The following is a 20,269-nucleotide window of genomic DNA, read 5'->3' as shown; positions in this document are numbered from 1 at the left end:
TCTTCCCGGTATCCTGCCCCATATCCAGCCCGTCTTAGCCCCCCCCGCCATCCGCTCAAAAACGAATCCGTCCTGCCCCTGTCACCCACCGCACCAGCCACCCCACCTCCCCCCCCGGCACAATCTATCACGGCCCTATCCCATTTACTGTCTGCGGGAGGATCCATAGGTCAGGTGGGGCCCCGAGCCGGGGTACCCCCGGGCTCTTCCCGCACTGGGTTCGGGGTCTGCGGCCCCATAATCTTATCGCCCAGAATAACGTAAAGTGGTGCTGGGACGGACACCGGCAGGTGGGGAACAGACCGGGGGACGGGGGAGCTCCCGGAACGGGCGCGGAGATTTGGGGCGCTCCGGGGCCACACGGGGAGGTGGAGGCAGACGGGGACATGGGGCGCTGCTCGGGGGGGACACGGGGCGCTGCGGGGCCACACGGAGAGGTGGGGGCAGAGGGGGACATGGGGCGCTACTGGGACGCGCAAGGGGCGCTGCGGGGCCACGCGGGGAGGTGGGACAGACGCGGAGGTCGGCGGCCAGAGAAGGGAGCGGACGGGAGGCGCTACGCGACGCACAGCTGGGGAGCCGTGGGGGCTCCCTGCACGGGGGCGGGGGAAGGGTCGTTGCGTTGCAGGGGCTGCGGAGTTTGTGTGGACGCAGGAGTCCGGGACCAGGGTCTGCAGCAGGTGGGCTCCGCTGCTTCCTCTCCCGGGGCTCAGCAGAGGAACATCGTCCCTGCCAGGCCGGGCACCCTGCGCCCCTGGCCGGCCGGCACTAACCCGCTCTCCCCGGCCCCAGGCTCGCCCCAGCCCGGCTGCAGCATGAAGACGGAGGAGGCGCCATCCTGCCTGCAGCAGGCCACGCCGGTGCTGGGCTTCGGTGAGTGTCCGAGGGCCCGGGGCAGCCGGAGGACTGAGCCCCGTCCTGCGCCCCGCAGCGCCGCCCGTAGCCCAGAGCCCGGCCCCCGGCTCGGCTCGGCTCGGCTCGGCTGGGCTGGTGGGCGTATCCGCCCCGCAGCGTGCCTGCAGGGGAACGGGCGCGGGCGGAACCCCGGCTCGGGACCGGCTGAGTTCGGGGTGAGGCCGGCGGCCGAGCCGAGGGTTTACACGCGCGTGGAGGGAGGCGGATGGCTCAAGGGTTGGAACCTGCTGGGGTCCAGCGGTGCTGACCCCGCCCGACGGGTGCTGAGCAGCTCCGGACCCGATCCGGGCACTTGTTTAACGCGGCCCTGTCGTGTGTGGGGGTGAGCCCTGCCTCGTGGGAAGAGGCCATTAGCATGTGACAAGGGGTGCCCCCAGATCTGCTGGGCTGGGGCCTCAGGGAACTCCTGACTCCGTCCATGCAGCTGAATGGGGAGGAGGCCAAGGGGGGCTCAGCCCCAGGGCAGGCCCCGGTATTTGGAGGGCGGCTGGCTGTGGGGACGAGGGGCTCCGGGGGCTGGCAGGTGGGACCAGAGGAATTCTGGCTGGAATCAGGTGCCTCTTACCGTGAGGGGCAATGAACCCGCAGAGCAAAAAAAAGGTGGGGGGGGATTCCCACAGCAGGGAGCCCAGGGACCCCCACCCTGAGCTAACCGCCAAAGGTCCAGGCACAGGCCTGCCCTTGGGTTAATGCTGGCCATGAGGCTGATTGTGCCTCCTCAGCACCCCGCCCCCACACACCAAATATTTACCATCTCATGCTAAGGTGCCTGTTGCAGCCTGGCTCTCCCCTGACCTGTCAAAGCCTCGCAGCCAGGAGGAGGCGGCGGTGTTCGAAAGGTCGGGGACTCCTTCCCTTGGTTTCCAGGCCAGCCCTTCCAGTGGGACTCTCCCAGGGATTAGACACCAGAGCGAGGAGCAGGGTTACATTTCACCCCTTTCATGCACCATCCTGCGACCGTGTGGTTCTGGTTAGGATGCCTTATGCTACGTCACTGCTGGGTTCTTGGCAGGGTTCTCCATCCTTGTGTGCAATAAATTTGCTGTGTGCAGCACCAGAGAGACACACACTGCTGCTCTGGGTACTCCGCTAATCAGCTGGGCAACGCTTGTCTCTCCTGGGTGGCTGCCCAAGCGCTCAGCGTCCAGGGAATGCCGGTTCTTGGCCTTCTGCCTGGCACAACTCCAGGTGCGAGCTTCTGATGGTGCCATCAGCTTTCTTTCTGCTCACATGGCCAGTGTCAGCGCTCACACTACAGCTGGCCGCAGGCTCGCAGGGCACTTTAATAATCTAGCCTAAGGTGCGCACTGGGCAAGGAGAGGACAACCTTACAGGGGTTCCCTTGATCTCTCCAGTTCAAGTGCACAGGCCTTTATTCTCCACTTGAATATATGCCCCTCCTCTCTCTCCTCGGAAGCTACTGAAGCATTAAAGACCCCTCCCAAGTCCCCACTGGGATGCCTGTGCTTTGTGCTAGGGGTGACAATCACCACACCACCCAGCCTCTGAAAGGCACCGGGCTCTGCAGCCAGTGGGATGAAGTGGGACCATTTGAAATGTCCCACTTAGCCCGTTGTTGTGCAGAAACCTGGCTTTGGACTAAATGAGAAGCTCTGGGGACAGTGTCTCCTTTCCATTGCAAAGTTTCACTTTTGCCAGAAACCAAGTCCCAGATCACCGCCATTTTTGGCACCTTGGTAGGGCCTGGGGGATCTCAGCCTGGCAGCGATATTTTTGTGATAACTTTTCTTTCTTCCCCTGTAAGTGGAATGCGAGCCCTCGGGTATGTCAGACCTAAGTACACCTGAGCTAGATGTGCATAGCCCAGCTTGAGTGAGAGCAGCCAGACCCAGCAGTGTGCCACTAGCACTGCATGACTACGGGAGCTGCAAGCCCTGCCACACTCGAGTTAAGGGGTTTGGTGTGTGGACAGGGCTCAGGCTGGGGCAACTCTTCAGCTACTTGTGCAGCGATGACAAGCCCCTGCTGCCCTCTGCATTTGAGGCCAGTTTTCAAATCCACAGCATCTGTCAGTTCCAAATTAGGCCCTCACCCCTGGTGAGAAGCGAGTTTCTCCAACAGCTGGCATATCCCCATCCCCCCACACCCCAACGATAGGGCATCTCCCACCACCTTGCCCTTGACTCCTGCTGGGCAAGCATGAAAACTAGGTTTGCTGATGCACCTAAGACTTTCTGCTTCAAATGGAGCCTTTCTGGTTCATGGAAATGTAGACCTGAGCCTGACCCAACTCCTGCGGAGTCGGGTCTAGGCTAACTCCAAGCCCTTTTGTGTCTCTATGGATACTTAGGGATAAGCAACATTGGGCCCTGATTCAGCAAAGCGTGTGGTTAATTTTAGCCACCTGCTTAAATCCATCCCTTTTCAGCAATGGAGTTACACACATGCTCAGGTCTCAGGGAAGTCAGATGGAAAGTAAGCACAAGCCTAAATGAAGTGGGCACTTAGAGCTCTGTGGAACTGAGACCTTAATGCTTCTGGGCACACACAGTGCTGCAGTTTCACAGCACTCATGCAATTGCTCTGGTACTGTTGTGCAGCGGCTCCACTCTGCAAGCCTGGCAGTAGCAGCTCAGAGGAAAGGGGAACTGAACACAGAGCTCTGGGGCTGCCTCTTTCCAAAAGTGCATCAGGTCCTCCATCAGGGGAGTGTTTTGAATAGGGAAAAAGGTGCTTTTAAGGTAGAGGTGCAGAAATTAAACAATTGTGATTTTTTTTAAACTCATGTGGTCTTTCAAAAAATGAGCTCCTGGGCCCTGCCCCCTTTCACTCTGCCTGGGCTCAGCTGTTGCATCCTGGAATGAATTTGCCCTGTCTGCATGCACTTGCTTATGATGCTGATACTGGCAGGCCTGGTGCAGCGAGGGGTGTGTGAGCAGTAATGTGTTGGAGGAACCCTTAACAATTCTTTGGCTTACAGCAGTAACCCTCACAGTGTTCTAAACACCTTCCATACACACCTTCATCCTTGGCTCTAAGAGCTTCCTCTCCCAAGTCCCAATCATGCAATGCCACAGGGCACCACTAGGCTTGGCAGTTCACACCTCCTGCACTTCTGTTATGAATGTAAAAATACCGTCTGAGTATTTAATTAAGCACTGCAGGGACTGACTGCTCCTGTGCTGCTCTGTTGCAGCATGAGGAGATGGTCAGTTTAGGCAACAGACAAAGGTAGTGGGGAACAAATCATGCAAACATACTTCATTTAGAAAAAAAAAATCAGATCTCCCATTGCCATACTCTGTTGCCATTATGAAGTGGCTAAGCTTTTACAGGCTTTACGGTAGACCTGGATGACATTTATAGAGACTCATTTTCATAATGGTAGTGCTGAAAGGTCCCAGCTGAGATTGGACCACCGTGTGCTGGGTGTGGAACAGACACGTAGGCCCCATGCGTTCTCTGAGGCACTGCTTTAACTGTCCTGGACTAATAGTCTCAGAGGAGTAGCTGTGTTAGTCTGTAGCTTCACAAATAACAAGCAGTCCTATAGCACCTTAAAGACTAGCACTTATTTATTAGGTAATGCACTTTGGTCTACTGCACATCTGAGGAAGTGGGTCTTAAGCACAAAAGCTCATTAGCTGATAAATAATCTTGTTAGTCTTTAAGATGCTACAGGACTGTTTGTTATCCTGGACTAGTTGAAGCAAATCTCCTGGTGGATGCAGTCATAGCTACTTAAATGTGCCTTCCTGGGTGAAGCCAGTTTATTTTGCTTAGGTAGAGCCCTGCAAATCCGCTGATACCTGCTTTATACCCAAAGGTGTGTGCACCCACAGATGTGGATATCTGTGCCTCTGTTTTGCAGATGCAGATACAAATTTTATATCTAGAACCCTGCAGATTTGCAGATATCAGCTTTATATCCGGGCTGCCTGCATCCGTGAGTGTGAATGCAGATATCCACACACCATTTTTGCAGATGCAGGTGTGGATGAGGATACCAATTTTTATCTGTGCAGGGCTCTGTGTATAGGTTCTTACACCTCGCTCATCACCGTGGTATCTGGTGCATTACATGATTGCAACTGACATCTGTTGCATGTTTGGTCTCTTATCCTCGTCCCTGGTAAAATGAGTGCAGTGGAAGGTTTTGTTTTGGTAGCATGTTTACACCCTGCATACCCTGTGGTGCTGTGTGTTTGCAAGAGACATACACCTAGGGGAAGAGGGGCAAGGCTACCCTGGTAGAAGGGTACCCGGACTAGGAGTTGCATTGGTATAACTGTGTCAGTCAGCGCTCACACCACTGACTGGTACAAATAGCATGTGAGGAGCAGACCTTGGCCAGAAATGGACCCTGTCCCCACAGAGCCTACAGGCTAAACAGACAAGATGAATACAGAGCAGGGGGGGAAATTACATCATTCAGAGTGGGGAGCAGAGCCTCGCTCTCCTGAGTCCCAGTCTATGCCTCGCACCACTGGCCCATGTTGCTCAGTCACTCCGCAGGTGGCATGTTTTCCTCTGGCTGCAGAGGGGACAGGTCAAATTGCTGAAAGGGAAAAGGAGGGCTCATAGGCTTCATTCTCTTTAGCTGGCCCTGTCCTCTGACTTGCATGGTCAAGCCCAGGGTTTGCTTCATAAGGGGGTTTGACACTGAAATTTGTCTAGGGCTGACATAGTCTCAGTTAGTCTGTAGCTTCCTAAACAACAAGCAGTCCTGTGGCACCCAAGAGACTAGCAAATTTGTTAGGTCACAGGTTTTTGTGGGTGAAACCCAGGAGCTAGTAAAGCTCATGACTTAATCAATTTGCTAGTCTCTAAGGTGCCACAGAACAGCTTGTTGTTTGCAGGGCTGACGTAGTTTAGATTAACGTTAGTTGTTGCTGGCAGAGCAGCAGTTGCACAGCCCTGTTTGGGAACAGATCCTACAGACAGCTAGCTGGCAGGAGCAGTGGCAGCAACTCAGCTGGGGGAGCTGGCTCAGCCCCTACTGAGCCTGAATGCAGACTGTAATGTGGGCTATAAAGTGGGTTGAGTAGCACCTTCACTCACACTGCTCAGTCCCCCCAGGAGCCCCTGTGGTAACCAGCCCTGACTGCAAAGGGTTTCCCTTGCTCTTAGGTAACAATGAGCGGGACCCCTCAGAGGCCAGTGATGTGCCAGTCTCTTGGCACCCAATATCCACCTGGTCTGAGTTGGCTCAGAACTGTGCTGGGCAGAGCCTGTGCCCATTTTGCTGTCACAACAGACTCTAGCTCTGGCCACAAGTGGATCTAACGAGGCCCCAGGCACTTTGCAAACTTCCCCTGCCCAGATTCCTAAAGGCTATGCTTTGTTCCACTCATCCGGCCTCACACTTCCCCACCACATCTCTTCCACTGCCCCTCAGTCCTGACTCACAGTTCCTCTTATTCCAGCCACAGGCTCCTCCCCCTAGCTTTCCATCTGCCCCTCTGTCCTGACCCACAGCTCTTCTGCCATCCCTGCCTTGGGATTGCCACACATGCATAGGGCACAATGAAGGCTTAACTGTAATTGCTTCTGGTCTCCTGCCCTGTGGAGCCAGGTGAAAGGCAAGAAGGAAAGGCCACCAGGGAGGGCAGAAGCTGGGGAAGGGGAAAGAAACTGTAATGCAAAAAGCTGGAGGCAGACAAGAGAAATGTGTAAGGGAAAACAAAGATGCAAGGGGTGGGGAAAAGAACACAAAGATGCAGAGCAAGCCTGGATGAGTAACACTCCAGAGCTGCGTCTACACGTGCACGCTACTTCGAAGTAGCAGCACCAACTTCGAAATAGCGCCCATCGCGTCTACACGCGTCGGGCGCTATTTCGAAGTTAACTTCGACGTTAGGCGGCGAGACATCGAAGTCGCTAACCTCATGAGGAGATAGGAATAGCGCCCTACTTCGACGTTCAACGTTGAAGTAGGGACCGTGTAGACGATCCGCGTCCCGCAACGTCGAAATTGCTGGGTCCTCCATGGCGGCCATCACCTGGGGGGTTGAGAGATGCTCTCTCTCCAGCCCCTGCGGGGCTCTATGGTCACCGTGGGCAGCAGCCCTTAGCCCAGGGCTTCTGGCTGCTGCTGCGGCAGCTGGGGATCTATGCTGCAGGCACAGGGTCTGCAACCAGTTGTCAGCTCTGTGTATCTTGTGTTGTTTAGTGCAACTGTGTCTGGGAGGGGCCCTTTAAGGGAGCGGCTGGCTGTTGAGTCCGCCCTGTGACCCTGTCTGCAGCTGTGCCTGGCATCCCTATTTCAATGTGTGCTGCTTTGACGTGTAGACGTTCCCTCGCTGCGCCTATTTCGATGTTGGGCTGAGCAATGTCGAAGTTGAACATCGACGTTGCCGGCCCTGGAGGACGTGTAGACGTTATTCATCGAAATAGACTATTTCGATGTCGCAACATCGAAATAAGCTATTTCGATGTTGGCTGCACGTGTAGACGTAGCCCAGGAGAACCCAGAGGCAGGAGGTGTTGCTTCTTGGAACCCTGATTGGTATTTAAAGGGTCCTTGGGAAAGGTTCTACAGGTGTACAGGCCTGGCAAAAATAAATAGCTGCAAACAAATCTAACCACATCACTGAGGGGGAAATTACTGCAAATTGATGAAAGGTGTTAAAGTGAAGTGGCCCAGTTAAACTGAATTAAATCCCTGTGTAGATGCAGTAATTCAGAATTAAAGTGATCTTAACTCAATTCACAGCTAAACCAAATGTAAGCCAGTCTCATTCTGAATAACAGCATTCACAGAGGGATTCAATGTGGCTTAACTACACCACTCCAAATTCACACCTTTAGTTAATTTGGATTAACTTTCCTGGATGTCTGTATAGACAAGTCCCTGTCACAGCTGCTGCCCCCCCAGATTATGGTGAGACTTCCCTCCTGCCTTTTCTCAGACTACTCGAGGCATTTATAAGGGAAACCCTGAACTGCTGGACTCCAACAAACTGCAGTAAAAGAGCACAGTAGCCCATGGAGAGGGACCAGGCTTCTCTTCTGTTAGCTGAACTGCTACTCCCTAAGCCATCCCAGCACTGATTCTGCCTCCATCAAGTTCAGCTGCTTGCTCTGCTCTTATTTCCCTCTCCCAGACGGTCAGAATATCTGCCCCACCCATCTTCTTCCCTGCTGGAAGGTACGTGGCTTGTGAGAGAGCCAGCAGGGGAGTGGGGGTAGCTCTCACCAGCAGAGATGGCTGTTGCGTAGTTAAGGAATCCTGCTTCAGCAGCAAGACCCAGCAGGGACCCATTGCTTAATGGCAGAGGCTAGGGCAGAGTCAGGCCGTGCTATGTTAGGGCTCTCCTGGTACCTGCATTCAAATCGGTGGTACTGTTTGTTTCTATTGCAGGAACACATAAGGGCCCTATTGTACAAACAAATAGCATAGGCCTGGCTGGGACCCAGAGCTCCCAGGCCAAGATGCGATGCATAAAACTGCACATGAGAGGGCTCGATTCCCCATTACCCTGTACCAGCTGCCCCGTGCAAGGAAGTGAGCATACCACTGCTTGATGGGGAGAGGAACATGTTACGCTCACTTCACTGCACGAAGCAAATGGCTGGGTGTGAGGGAGCCCTGGATGACAGTCTGGCTCCTACCTCATCAGAATTCAGTCAGAGAGTCAGTCGTGTGGACAGACTCTGTCCCCTGCCACACCTGTCACAGGTAACTGAATTGTGAAACTCTGCTGAGTGCAAGGAGCTAACACAGGTACTGCTGAGGGGCTGATTTGGCCCCACAGATCTGTGATTGTGGGAGGGGTGTGACCAGAGCTGCTTGGTGTCACTGCTTTCCTCTCAGAGCTCCTAGCTGGTGAGTTTTGCAAGGCTGGGAAATCAGCATTTCCCTTCTCCCATGTGCATGTGACCACAGAAATCACATGGCCCCATCCCACAGCGCTGCGTATATGGGGCCCCTTTCCAAAGCTGGGCGGCTCTCTCCTTCCTGGGCGAGCAGCTCAGTGGAGGGAAGCTTATGGCCTTTCTTTCTCTGACAAGCTGGTTGTCTCACACCTGCCACAACTCTAGTGCTCACACAGGTAAAATTCACCCTGACTAGCACCCATTGGAAGGCCCAGACTTTACCCCCCACCCTACCCCCATAAGCAGGCTCCAACAGAAGCCCGGCTCCCACCCCAGCCTTGGGCAGGGCCCACTGTCAGGCTTGTCTCCCCACGGCCTCAGGACAAGGTCCTACCCCCATCCCAGCATGAGGCCTTGGCCCACTGAAGCCCTTACAGAGAAAGGGTGAATGAGTGGCTGGCTGCTCTGTCTGGCTGCAGCAGGATCTTGGAGCTCTGGGCTCCAGAAGCTGGCCCAAAGGAAGATGGAAAAACAAGGGGCTGGGAAGGGCAAGGAAAAATTAAGTTGCAGCTTGTTATGTGGGGTGGGAGATAGTGGACTCAACTCAGGTACCTAGTGCCTGCCGGGCTGGACCTACAGCCCAGATCCAATGCACCAGAGAGGGGATTCATAACCTTACATTCAGGCCTCTACCTTGGCGTGATCACACGGAAGCCTTTGAAGGGCAGCCATAGATTTGTGCCTTGATAACATCCAGGGAAAAAAATGCCTGGAAGCTCTTCCTGTTTTAAGTGTTTCAGCACCTCATCCCCCAATGGGAATGAATCTGGCATGTCCCAGGGAGGCAGAGGCTGGTTGTTCAGACCCACATCTGACCCCCTTCCAAAGGTCTATTGCAGGTTTCAGAAGTGCTCGGCATTCAACAGCTTCTCCTGAAGACAGCAGAGAGCCCCCGCACATCCCTGAGTATAATAGAGCATATGTGTGTCCTGTTGCTGAGAGCTGTGGAGCGCGCGCGCACACACACACACACACTGGGCGCTACTGGGAGCAGATTGCACCATGGGCTAGATTTTTTGAAGCAATTAACAGTTGGGGCCAACGTTCAGCCCCCAGTGGGCTGGCTGATATCACATGATTACTGAGTGTAGGGGCTGGTTACTCTTGGAGAACTCGTTATTAGAGTCCAGGAAGGAAGGCCTTCTGCACTGCACATCACTCCACAGTGGAGGGGTTTGGGTTGTTTTTGGAGGGGGAAGGATTTTAAAAAACATGCTATCGGGAAATTAGATGCCAGGTGTTTTGGGGGATGAAAATTTTGAGTTACTGATACTCTTGTAAAACCTTGTACCCAATGCACTGTTCCTCTTTGTCACTCTCCCAGTGTACACACAGCAATGAACATGAGTAACACATGGCTGTAGAAACAGATTTGCCCACAAACCTGAGGCCACGACCTTGCTTAACTCTGGCTTCTGCCCTGGAAACAGAATTTAAGCAGCATCTCAGCTCTCTGCTGGGTCTCTTTCCTTGTGGGGCATTGCCTCCATGGCTGGAAACCTGTCCTCCTGCATGGGGCTAATCAGCCGTTTCCTCTATTGCCAGGTTCAGACTCCAAAATGCGGGAGGTTTGTGCTGGCTGTGATGCACCCATCTCTGATCGGTTCCTTCTGAGAGTTAATGAGCGTTCCTGGCATGAAAATTGTGTGAAGTGTGCTGCCTGCCTTCAGCCACTCTCAGGCACCTGCTACTGTCGCAACCGGCAGCTGTACTGCAAGCACGACTATGAGAAGTAAGTGTCTCCGGCTTTACATTTGGGCTGCCCCATGTCCACAAGCGCTGCTTATTGTGTTTGGGGCTGCTATTGAGGGGGATGCCGAGCAGAGAGGATACGTCTGAGATGGATTCTGGAGATGGACTGTGACGAAGTGGTGGCTGTGATGTTGAGTGGCAGCAAATAGGAAGCTTCAGGTCAGGTTGTGTACATTGCAGTGATGTCTGGAAGCCAACTGTACTGCAAGCAGCACAAACCATAGAATCCCTGTTCTACAAAGGAAGCGGGGAATTAATAGAAACCAAACCTCTCAACATAACTGTAGGTGTAGTGTACAAGCTGCAGTACAGAACACTGCATCACTTTTTGCTTGCCTTTCATATTGCTGCAAAGTGCTTTCCAGTGCACTGAAGATGTCGGAATGTGAAGGGATAGCCACTTGTTCTTCTGCACCGTGGCTTTCACCCTAATTCTTTTTTCCCGCTAGGGAAGAATGGTTGGTGTAACTGGTTGTTTGTCAGATTGGTGTGTGTAAAACCAAGGCTGTATGGTAGCAAGAGACCACCCCTGGCCTAAATAGAGCAGTGATTGTCACAAATTTAACCTCCATGAATTTATCTGGCTCTTCTTTGAACTCTGTTAAAGTGTTGGTCTTCACAACATGCCCTGGCAAGGAGTTCCACAGGCCTACCATGTGCTGCATGAAGAAAAACTTCCTTTTGTTAATTTGTTTTAAAACTGCTACCTATTAATTTCATTTGGTGACCCTTCATTCTTGTGTTCTGAGAAGTTCTTGAGATGAAAGTTCAGGCCTTCCTGATAGCCAGGAGGCACAGGGATATGTGTCTTAGTGGAGCTGAAGTTTATGGGGTCCCCTTGGTTTGAAAGGGAGGGAGCTGCCAGGGTGACAGAGCATGTTCTGATTTGCAGGTTGCTCCCCTCCACTTTTTGGTGCAAAATAGCACATTTCTGGGACATTTCAGGTAGGCTGTTAGATCTGCCTGTTTGCACAGGCTCCTGGGAAGCATGGTGGAGCTTGGAGAGGGCTCAACACTGAGCTGTGTTTGTGCTCTGCTTGGCTGTGGAGGTTGGTTTGTCTCTTCCTCAGTGGAGGTCTAGCCAGCTGGACTGTTACGTGTAGTTTGTGTGGCTGGCCAGGGCTCCAGGAGCTCTGAGTAGGGCTGCACTGCTAGGCTGGTTATCTTTCTTCTTTCAGTCTTGTAGTTTGAAGTGTAGCGTGTGAACCAGTGTTAGCAGGAGCTGCACTGTGTGTAGCTGGAAGCAGAGATGGTGTTTCTGTCAGATGAAAGTGCACTTCTTAGTGTCACAAATGTAGAAGGGAACATCTCGAATCAGAAAGTTACAGGTTCCCCCAAGGAAACACAGGTGGTTGGTGAAGCAGCCCTCCGGTCTGTCTGTGGGTTACTTCTCATGCCATGTGTCCCAGTGCAGGAGAAACGCTTCTCATATTACATCCCCAAGGAAGTCTGGGCTGAGAGCCTGGGGTTGGGAATTGTACTTGTGCTTTTGTAAGCACGGCTGAAGGACAAACGTGACCAGGGAATGACTGGCACTTTGTCCACTTGTGGCCTTTCAGATTTCTGCAGCTCCCTCTGTAGGCTCCCTTCCTCCAGAGTCCGGCTCCCAGCAGCCAGACACAGTGGAGCAGAACCTGCAGCCCATGTAACAGAGCTCTCGGAATATTTTATTCTCCTAACATTAAATAAACCCGGAAAGAGAAAAGAGGAAAATGGAGATGCACAAAGGGAATAAATTTGACAATTGGCACCAGGAGGAATCCAGCAATTAGTTGGTTCTGAGGTTTCTGTAGGGGGGTATTTACCTCTGATTCACCTTTGTCAGCAAGATCCAAACTCTAGCTTTGTTGATAACTCAAACTATGTGTTCTCTGTATCTGTACAGCTCCTAGCACAGTGTGATTCTGGGTGACTAGTAGGGTGATGTTGCTGCAGCTCCCAGGTGCTACTGTAATGCCCCTGATAAATAAAGTGCAGCACCCAGCACAATGGGCTCTCAGTCCATGACTGGGGCTGCTAGGAGCTACCACAATGTAAATGAACACTGCAGATACCTGAATGGCAAAGCTTTCTTCCTTGTCTCTTAAAAAATAGTAAAACAATACTTCCACTTCTACCGAGTTTCCTAATGGAGAAGAAAGACAATGCTGTGAGCATGGGGCTGGCAGTCAGGTGGCTGCAACCTATTTTCAGTGCTGCCATTGACTTGTTGTCTGACCCTTCCCGATGCCTCAGTTTACCCATTTGTAAAAAGGCCGTGAGGATCCTGGCCCCATTCAGATGGGCTGGATTCCTCCTCTGTAGCAGGAGTAGCAGGAAAGTAAGAGGAGGCACCTGCTCTCTCTTCCCCAGGGAAAGCCCTGGAGCCCTGGCTGGCTCTGAAGAGTTGGCTGCTGACTGAGCTCTAGCTTATTAGCACTTTGTGCATTTAAATTTTTGGTAGCCTGGAGGAACTTGGGTGCTGGGCAGGTGGAGGTGTGGAGAGCTGTCTGGAAAGGAGTTTGGGGGTGTGGATATGTGGGGGCACAGGGTGGGATTAGTCCTGAGCTGCCAGCCAAGAGCAGCACAGAGGAAGGAGCGGGATGCAGGGGTCTCTGCTCCTTGCACTTATCCACAGCAGTCCGTCTGGGATGCCCTGTGCCACTGCAAAACAACAGGCACAGATGGCAGAGGTTTGGGGCCCTGTGGACATTTGTTGGGCCCCACTTTCCCCAAGTGAGGGCTCAGCTTCAGGGGCTGCCAGCCCTGTACAGTAGGAACAATGTGCTGAACACCCCCACCATTGCAATCCCACCCCAGAATGCCCCCTTGCCCCTCAGCATGGACACCCTTTGGTCCTCCAATCCCACATACACTTTACCCTCCTCCAGCCCCCACCATCCTGACAGCCCCCCACCTCCTGCAGCTCATTCGCTCCACTCCACTGCCACCCAGCATCCCCAAACCCTCACTTGCCCCCAGTGTCTCGCCTGCAGCCCCCCAAAACTCGCCCCTCATCCCATGACCCTCCTCAACTCATCCCCACCCATCACTCTTGGCAGATTCCTGGCCACTCACTAAAATACACTCACCGCTTCCCAGCTCAGTGCTCATGGCCTGTCCCAGCCTAAGGCAGCCCTGGCAATTTCTCCACATGCCTCAGGTTTGTCTGGGTTGCCGTCCATGGTGCAGAAGAGGCAGCTGGTCTGAGTCTGGGACTGTTGCAGCCTGGCACATGGGGTCACAGCAAGGGTTGCCTCTGTTATTTTTTTTTTTTAACCAATTGTGGGTGGAATAAATTTTATTTGGTGCACCGAGGCTTCTGCCAATGTGCACCACCATGAAACACAGGCCGCCGGCTGTGGCTACTCTGCTATCAGCTGGGTGGCACCTGCATCTCTCCTGGGTGGCCACCCAAGCGCTCAGCTCACAGGGAACTCTGACCACAGAGCTGCTCAGTTGCTTTTTTCCCGGCAGTGGTTCCCCCTTCTGCTGACCCAAAATAGGATCCCTGTGCAGGGGCACCAGAGCACATGGGTTAGTTTGAGCCTGCAAAGTGGTGGCTTTGGCTTTGCTTTGTGATCTCCAGGTTACATCCCAGACGAGACAAGGCACAGGCAGGGCACTGCAGCAGTTTTTGTAGTGGGATGCTGAGAGCCACTGAACTCAACCCTAAATCTGTATCCAGTGGAAACCTCTTCAAGCCGGGGGGAGGAGGAGCTGCAGAGCCCCCAGCACCGCTAGTTCCAGCACTTTGGGCACAGGCAGTTTGGACCCCGATGCTGGTAGTCAAGGCCAGGCTGTTACTGCCACCTGTGTGCATGCGGGTGTCTGCAACTTGCCAGAAGTGTGAGTCTGTCTGGGGTGGTGGTGGGGGTAGGAGGCCATAGGCTCTCTTGCCTCTGGCCCATGGAAGCAGGGTGACTTTGGGGAGCTGGTGCATGGGCTATGCCCAATGCTCCTATCCCTACCCACCTTCCTTCAACAAACCTGGCACAAAGATAACCTGGAAGAGCCTGGCCACACACAGGGGCTGCTTCTCCCTCCTGGAGCTTTGACTGATGACCCAAACCAGCAGCCCTGTGACTCTTCACACTGGCCAAGTGGCAAAGCTCCGGAGTAGGTCAGGGCAGATCCTGCCAGAGGCTCTCTCCCCGTATGGGGCACTTTGATCCCGGGGATGACCATTGCAACTGCTTTGGGTGGGTGCTTGGCTCTCCCCTCCCTTGCAGCACAGGGATGATTCAGAAGCTACATTGTTTCCTTATTTCCCAAGGCCGAAGTTGACGAGTTGGCAAACTTTTAGAACCCCAATCGGTTACCAAAATGGCTTTGAATGCTCCCTCCTCCCTCTCATCAGCCACACTCCAGATCCTCCGGGTATCCATGTAAATCACAGCTTCTCCTTCACCTGAACATACCAGCTGAACCAGGCAGCCATGACATCAGCTAGTGTCACCATGGTAGCAAGTGATGTCACAAATGCAGCACTGCCAAACCCCTCCATGAATCAGCAACAGGAAGAAGCCCAAGGAAAGCTGGAGGAGCCATAAGGCCTGCTGGCTAGAGCAGGAACAGTCCTGGGAGTCGGACTCCTGGGTTCCACCCCAGCCCCAGGAAGTGTGGAGGTGCAGGGGGTTGTCTGGACTCCTGGGTCTCTTTTTCCAAACATAGGCCTGCTTTGTGACTTTGTGTAAATCACCTCCCCGGTCTGTGACTTTTCCCAGCTGTGCAATGGGCATAAGAACTGTCAGCTCCTGCCCAAGAGGCGGGTCTGCTTAGTGTTGGGGTATTTGGGGCTTGGGGGAGCTTGGTGCTGCTGTTGAGAAAGATGAGAGCATCTGAGTCTGCATGGAGAGGTCTCAGGCAGTTGGCATTTCTGGGAAAAGAAACCCAGAGATGGCCCATGAGGTTTTAGGGAGGCTGCTGGGAAGGAGACAGCGTGCTTTGTAAAGTTTCCTGGAGTTTGGCAGCCACCTATAAAGATTTTTCTTAACGGTCCAATCTTATCTCTTCTGTGCTTCAGAAGAGAGAACACAGCCGCCTCCCTGCCGGTGACGCAGATGCTTGGCAGCAAGCAGGGGCAGTAATAAAAATACCGGGGCTCACCCAGTGCCCAGGGTTGTTTAGTCACCAGATACGAGCCAGAAGCTGCTGCAGCTGGACATTCCTCAATGAAAGGGGAGACTGTTAATCTCAGTCGTGCCACCCATTCTCCATCACCCCACTGGCTGGCTTTATTTCACAGCCCCTGCATGAGTGGTGGATGCTTCACAGGCTGGTCCTTGCTGGACAGAGCTTGCAGTGTGTGGCCCTGAACTCCCATTAGAACGGTTTCAGCCTCATGTTGTCCTGCACTGCGGCGATATTCACCTGAGGGCTGAGATAAACTCTCAGAGGTGCCTGGAGGTAGAGGCTGACTGTCCAAAGGGCTGAGCTCCCTGAAGTTCTCAGCACCAGTGCGTGTTCGGCACTGATGAAACCAGGTTGCAGGGGCCTGTGTAAGTGAAGAAAAACGGTGCTTGCTTAAACCGCATTAGCTCAGGGTTTGGCTGCACACACAACTTGTGCACCTTTAACCATAGTGGTACAAAACCAGTGAGGACTCCTGTGGCCCCTGAGAGGCTGACAGGATTATTTTGGCATGAGTGTGTGTGGGTAGAAACCACCTGTCAGAGCGCAAATGCTTAAGCCCAAATAAATCTGTTAGTCTCTGAGCTGCCACAGGACTCCTCGTTGGTTCTGCAGACAAACACCACCACCTCTCTGAGATCTGTAGTGGGACAATTACACGGGACAACCCCATTCACCCAGTGGGGATGCAGACAGACAGGTAAAGTTATTCTGGTACCAGAAAGGAAGTAAGCGATACAGGTGTGAGGCAGCTTTATTGCTACATTAACACTTGAGGCAGTACCAGTCTAACGCTTCAGGTCAAAATCTCCCCCCACCCTGCAGCTGACATAATGACACCAGTCTGATACGGCGTGTGGCTCAGGACCTGGGCTACACAAGGGCCAGCATTTTCAAGGTGGCAATCTTCACAGTCTAAAGGTGTTTTAAACCATGTTAGCTAGCAATGTTTCTCATCCTCGAGACAGAGCCTGAGTCAGGTGCCTAAATAGAAGGTTAGGTTTTATGCTTCCAGATGAGGGTTTGAAAATCCCATCTGAACATCATTATTTAGGCATTGAAATGAGTCTCGGGGTAAACAAAATTTCAGAAGCAGCCAGATTCCATTTTCAAGAGAGTGTTTGGCATTTCAGAGCACTGGCTGTCGAGCAAACTAAGGCCATTTGAAAATGGAACTTAGGTGCTTCAGAAAACTTCAACCCTCAAGGACCTGGGATTTTCAAAGGTGTCTATGGGAGTGTGGTCCCCCAAGTTGCTTTTGAAGATGACCCTCAGGCTCTTTAGTTACTAAGTGTCATGAAAACGTGTAACCCTTTGGCACTCTAAAAAGTTTTACCCTAGCACCCAGACGCTCTCAGGCCACTGTTTTCAAAGGAGTCTAACTTCCAGCACTGATATTTTTAAATCTTCCCCCGTGTCCCTGCCCCGTGTTTACATTCTCTGCCTTGTGACATGCATGCGCACACAGAACCCCAACTCCAACCCAGTGTTCTGGCCAAGGACTGATCTGGGTCTGCAGCCTCCATCATCACCTGGGGCAGCAGGTGAGACCATGGCTGTAGCGTGTTGACCCAGAGGGGAGACCTGTCTGGCACATATCCCTCCTCATGTGAACTGAGCAACCAGAGGAAAATGCTTTAATGGAGAGATAAGCCAGCAGCTGCAGCTGAGCATGGGGGAAGGACCGGGCTGTTGATCTGGAGATGAAATGTTAAGCCCGAAGATGGATGTTGCTGTCCGGTCCCTATCATATAAAACCGCAGTCTGAAGGCTTTTGTAAAACTCTCTCTTCCCCTTTGGCTTGGGGCCCCGCCAGCTATCCCGGCCCTTCGTTTGGGCACCTGCCTTGTAAATCCTGCTCTGTGCAGCTCATGTAAGTGGTATCAAACAGCAACAGTCTGGGGGTGGAGGGGGAGGAGGAAAACCTTCCCTGCTGATGATAAAGTGACTGCACCGGCCGGCCCAGGCGCCTTGTTTACTTTGAAGTTTGTTTTGTGGGACGACAGGCAGTGCGGGGGCTGCCAGGGAGCTGTCAGGAGGGATCTGAACCGCAGCCTCACTCTGGCAGGCATCCGTCTCTCCTCCGCGCTCTCCCTCTGCCCATGTGGAGATGATTTGCTTGTCCTCTTCAGAGATATGGGCTGAACTCAGCTCGAACCTGCCTTGCCAGGCACTTGGTTGCTGGGCTGCTCTCACGTGACCAGTGCTGCTGAGCACCGAAAGAGAAGCCCTGACACACTGCCCCAGGCCTTGCCCTTGGCTCTGGCCTCAGGGCCCAGAGAAATCTCTCTGGCGTTGCTGTGACATCGGCACTGAAGGCAGACAGCCAGCGACAGCCAGCCCAGGCCAACCCAGCCCAGGACCCCTCTTGGCACCTACACGGTTCCTTTTGCCTTTTCTCAGCATGGCACATTGGACCTTGGGCATTTCCTGGGGCTGGGGCCACACCCTCTGATGCTTGGCTTGATGGGCAGCAACTCCTGCATTTTGTCACTTTGCAAACCTCTTGGCAGTCATCTCAGCACTCCCCTCATTTCCTGGCGGGCTGTGTAGGCTGTGGAGGGGTTGCTGCAGGGGAGGACTAGGTCACTGTGTTAGTCTGTGTCCGCAAAAACAACGAGAAGTCCTGTGGCACCTTATACTCTAACAGATTTTTTTGGAGCATAATCTTTCGTGAGCAAAAACCTACTGTGTCAGACTACATGCCTCTGCCATAGTGGGGCTTTGCCCACGAAAGCTGATGCTCCAAAAAAATCTGTTAGTCTGTAAGGTGCCACAGAACTTCTTGTAGTGGAGGACTGAAAGTCAGGATGGGCATGTTGTCAGAGCTAGACCGGGGAGCCCAGCATCCTTTGCCTTTCCCCGTCATGGATTCCTTGGCCTGCACAGCCTGTCCCTGGGGCGATACCAGGCCTTCGTTAGCTCCTGCACAGGGACACTTGGTTCTGAGCTGGCGCAGCTTTTGCAGAGGGGATGGGTGGGACAGCCTGACACAGAGACCAGCAGAGATCTTGCTATGCTCAGAATGAAAGAGAACAGTGCACGCTTGTTGAACCATGGCTGAAAAATACTGAGAACACCACGAGTGTTGGGGAGAGGGGGCTGGGGCACTGGAGGTGCAGTGACAACAGCACCCAAATGCTCAGTTATCATCATCCCCAGGGTCTACAGTTTGTCCAATGATTTTCAGCATCCTTGGGTTCAAATGCCTTGTTGTCCAGTGTGGCGCAGTGAGGTGGTGAGACCAGGAACGAGGGGGAACCTGGGGAGGACCTTGCGGCAGAACACTCAGCAGTAATGTCCCACACAGCATTTGTGCTCTTGTCCTTTGGGTCCCTGCAGCACAATTGTGCGTTATGTTCCTCGGGGGAGCCTGGAGTCCCAGATGCCAGCGTGAGGGGTGCAAGCTGGGGAAAGAGAATCGAAAGCTGTGATGTATGTGAAGAGGGAATGAAAGTGAGCTCATCCGGATCACTGGCATCCTCCAGCTCCAGCACTTGGGAGGGAGCTGGTGCACAGGGGCCTGGGAGCCTGCAGAGGCCGGGGCTGAGCCAGCCGCACACATCATTCCAGCTGCTCTTCCCTGCAGAACAGGCTCCCGGCAGCACAATGACCCTCCCTGCTCCGCTCTTGGTGATTGATCCGGGTTCATGCGCCTTGGCAGCCACTCAGAGGGCAAGTTAATGTTTAAGAATTGTGTGGGAAGGTTCCCCCTAGGAACAGAGTAGAACATCAGACTAGGAGAAGCCAAGGCTCCGGGGAGAGGGAGCGGGAAGCGGAGGGAAATTCAGCAGTTAACCCACTAAAGGAGACCAAAGATTGCTTTAATAACAGATTGTTATTAGTTGTGTCACAATATTCCCTGATTGAGGTCTGGCCCCCATCATTCCCCCATTGCAAAGACACAGTGAAAGAGCGTCCCCATAAAGGGAAGTAACTTGACCAAGGTCACCCCAAGGAGTGTGTGGCAGAGTTGGCAATAAAACCCAGGTCTCTGGCTTCTAGCCCTGTTCCTTCTCCCCTGAGCCATAGGGGTCAGAGCAGCTCTTGTCTTGCCTCATGTGGTGTTGTTTAGGCCAGTGCACTGTGGCTATGAAATGTTGCCAAGTTAGGACCCTGTGCGCCCTGGGGGGAAATGAGCATGCTGATGCATCAGGCAGCTGGATGGAGCATAGTCTGGCATGGCAACCACTGAGTGGCATACAAGCCGGCAGAGAGACCTGAGAGGCTCCTTATTAGTATGTAGTGAGGAGATGGGCAGAGCCTGGCGATCCTTCAAGTGGCATTTTTGGCACAGGCTTTACGACCACTCCTGGTGTGATCTAATCAGCAGCCTGGCTGGCAAGGTGCAGGGCTGGACTGTTTGAGGAGGCTGCTGCCTCAGAGGTTCTGCAAGAACTGTGGGAGGGATGCAGTCCAGGGCTGGGACAGTAGAGGGGCTGCAGCTCAGGTTTGTGGGTGAGGGACACAACAGGTGAGGTGAGATCTTTTACTGGCCAGGCGCCTCTTGATGAGAGAGAGAAGCTTTTGTTAACACAGAGCTCTTCCTCAGGTTGCTGTTGGATTGGGAGGAGCAGGGGGTCTGCAAGTTGGTACTGAGGGGCCCAGCCAGCCTGGAGGTGGGGCTGGGAGCTGAGGCTGCAGACGACAA

The 20,269-nt window shown here is 53.4% G+C and overlaps 1 protein-coding gene across 1 annotated transcript in view; it reads left to right on the top strand.

Moving 5' to 3' along the window:
- Positions 1-844: 844 nt before the first annotated feature.
- LOC142003136 (LIM homeobox transcription factor 1-alpha-like) overlaps positions 845-20,269 on the top strand; it is a 61,646-nt gene continuing 42,221 nt past the window's right edge. The window contains exons 1-2 of the mRNA XM_074979835.1: positions 845-873; positions 10,300-10,486. Coding sequence (XP_074835936.1) covers positions 10,314-10,486 — 173 coding nt within the window. The 5' untranslated portion in view covers positions 845-873; positions 10,300-10,313. The remainder of the gene's footprint in view (positions 874-10,299; positions 10,487-20,269) is intronic.

This window comes from Carettochelys insculpta, chromosome 29 (assembly GCF_033958435.1).
Source record: "Carettochelys insculpta isolate YL-2023 chromosome 29, ASM3395843v1, whole genome shotgun sequence".
Lineage (NCBI taxonomy): Eukaryota > Metazoa > Chordata > Testudines > Carettochelyidae > Carettochelys > Carettochelys insculpta.
This window is presented reverse-complemented; position numbering and strand designations above follow the sequence as displayed.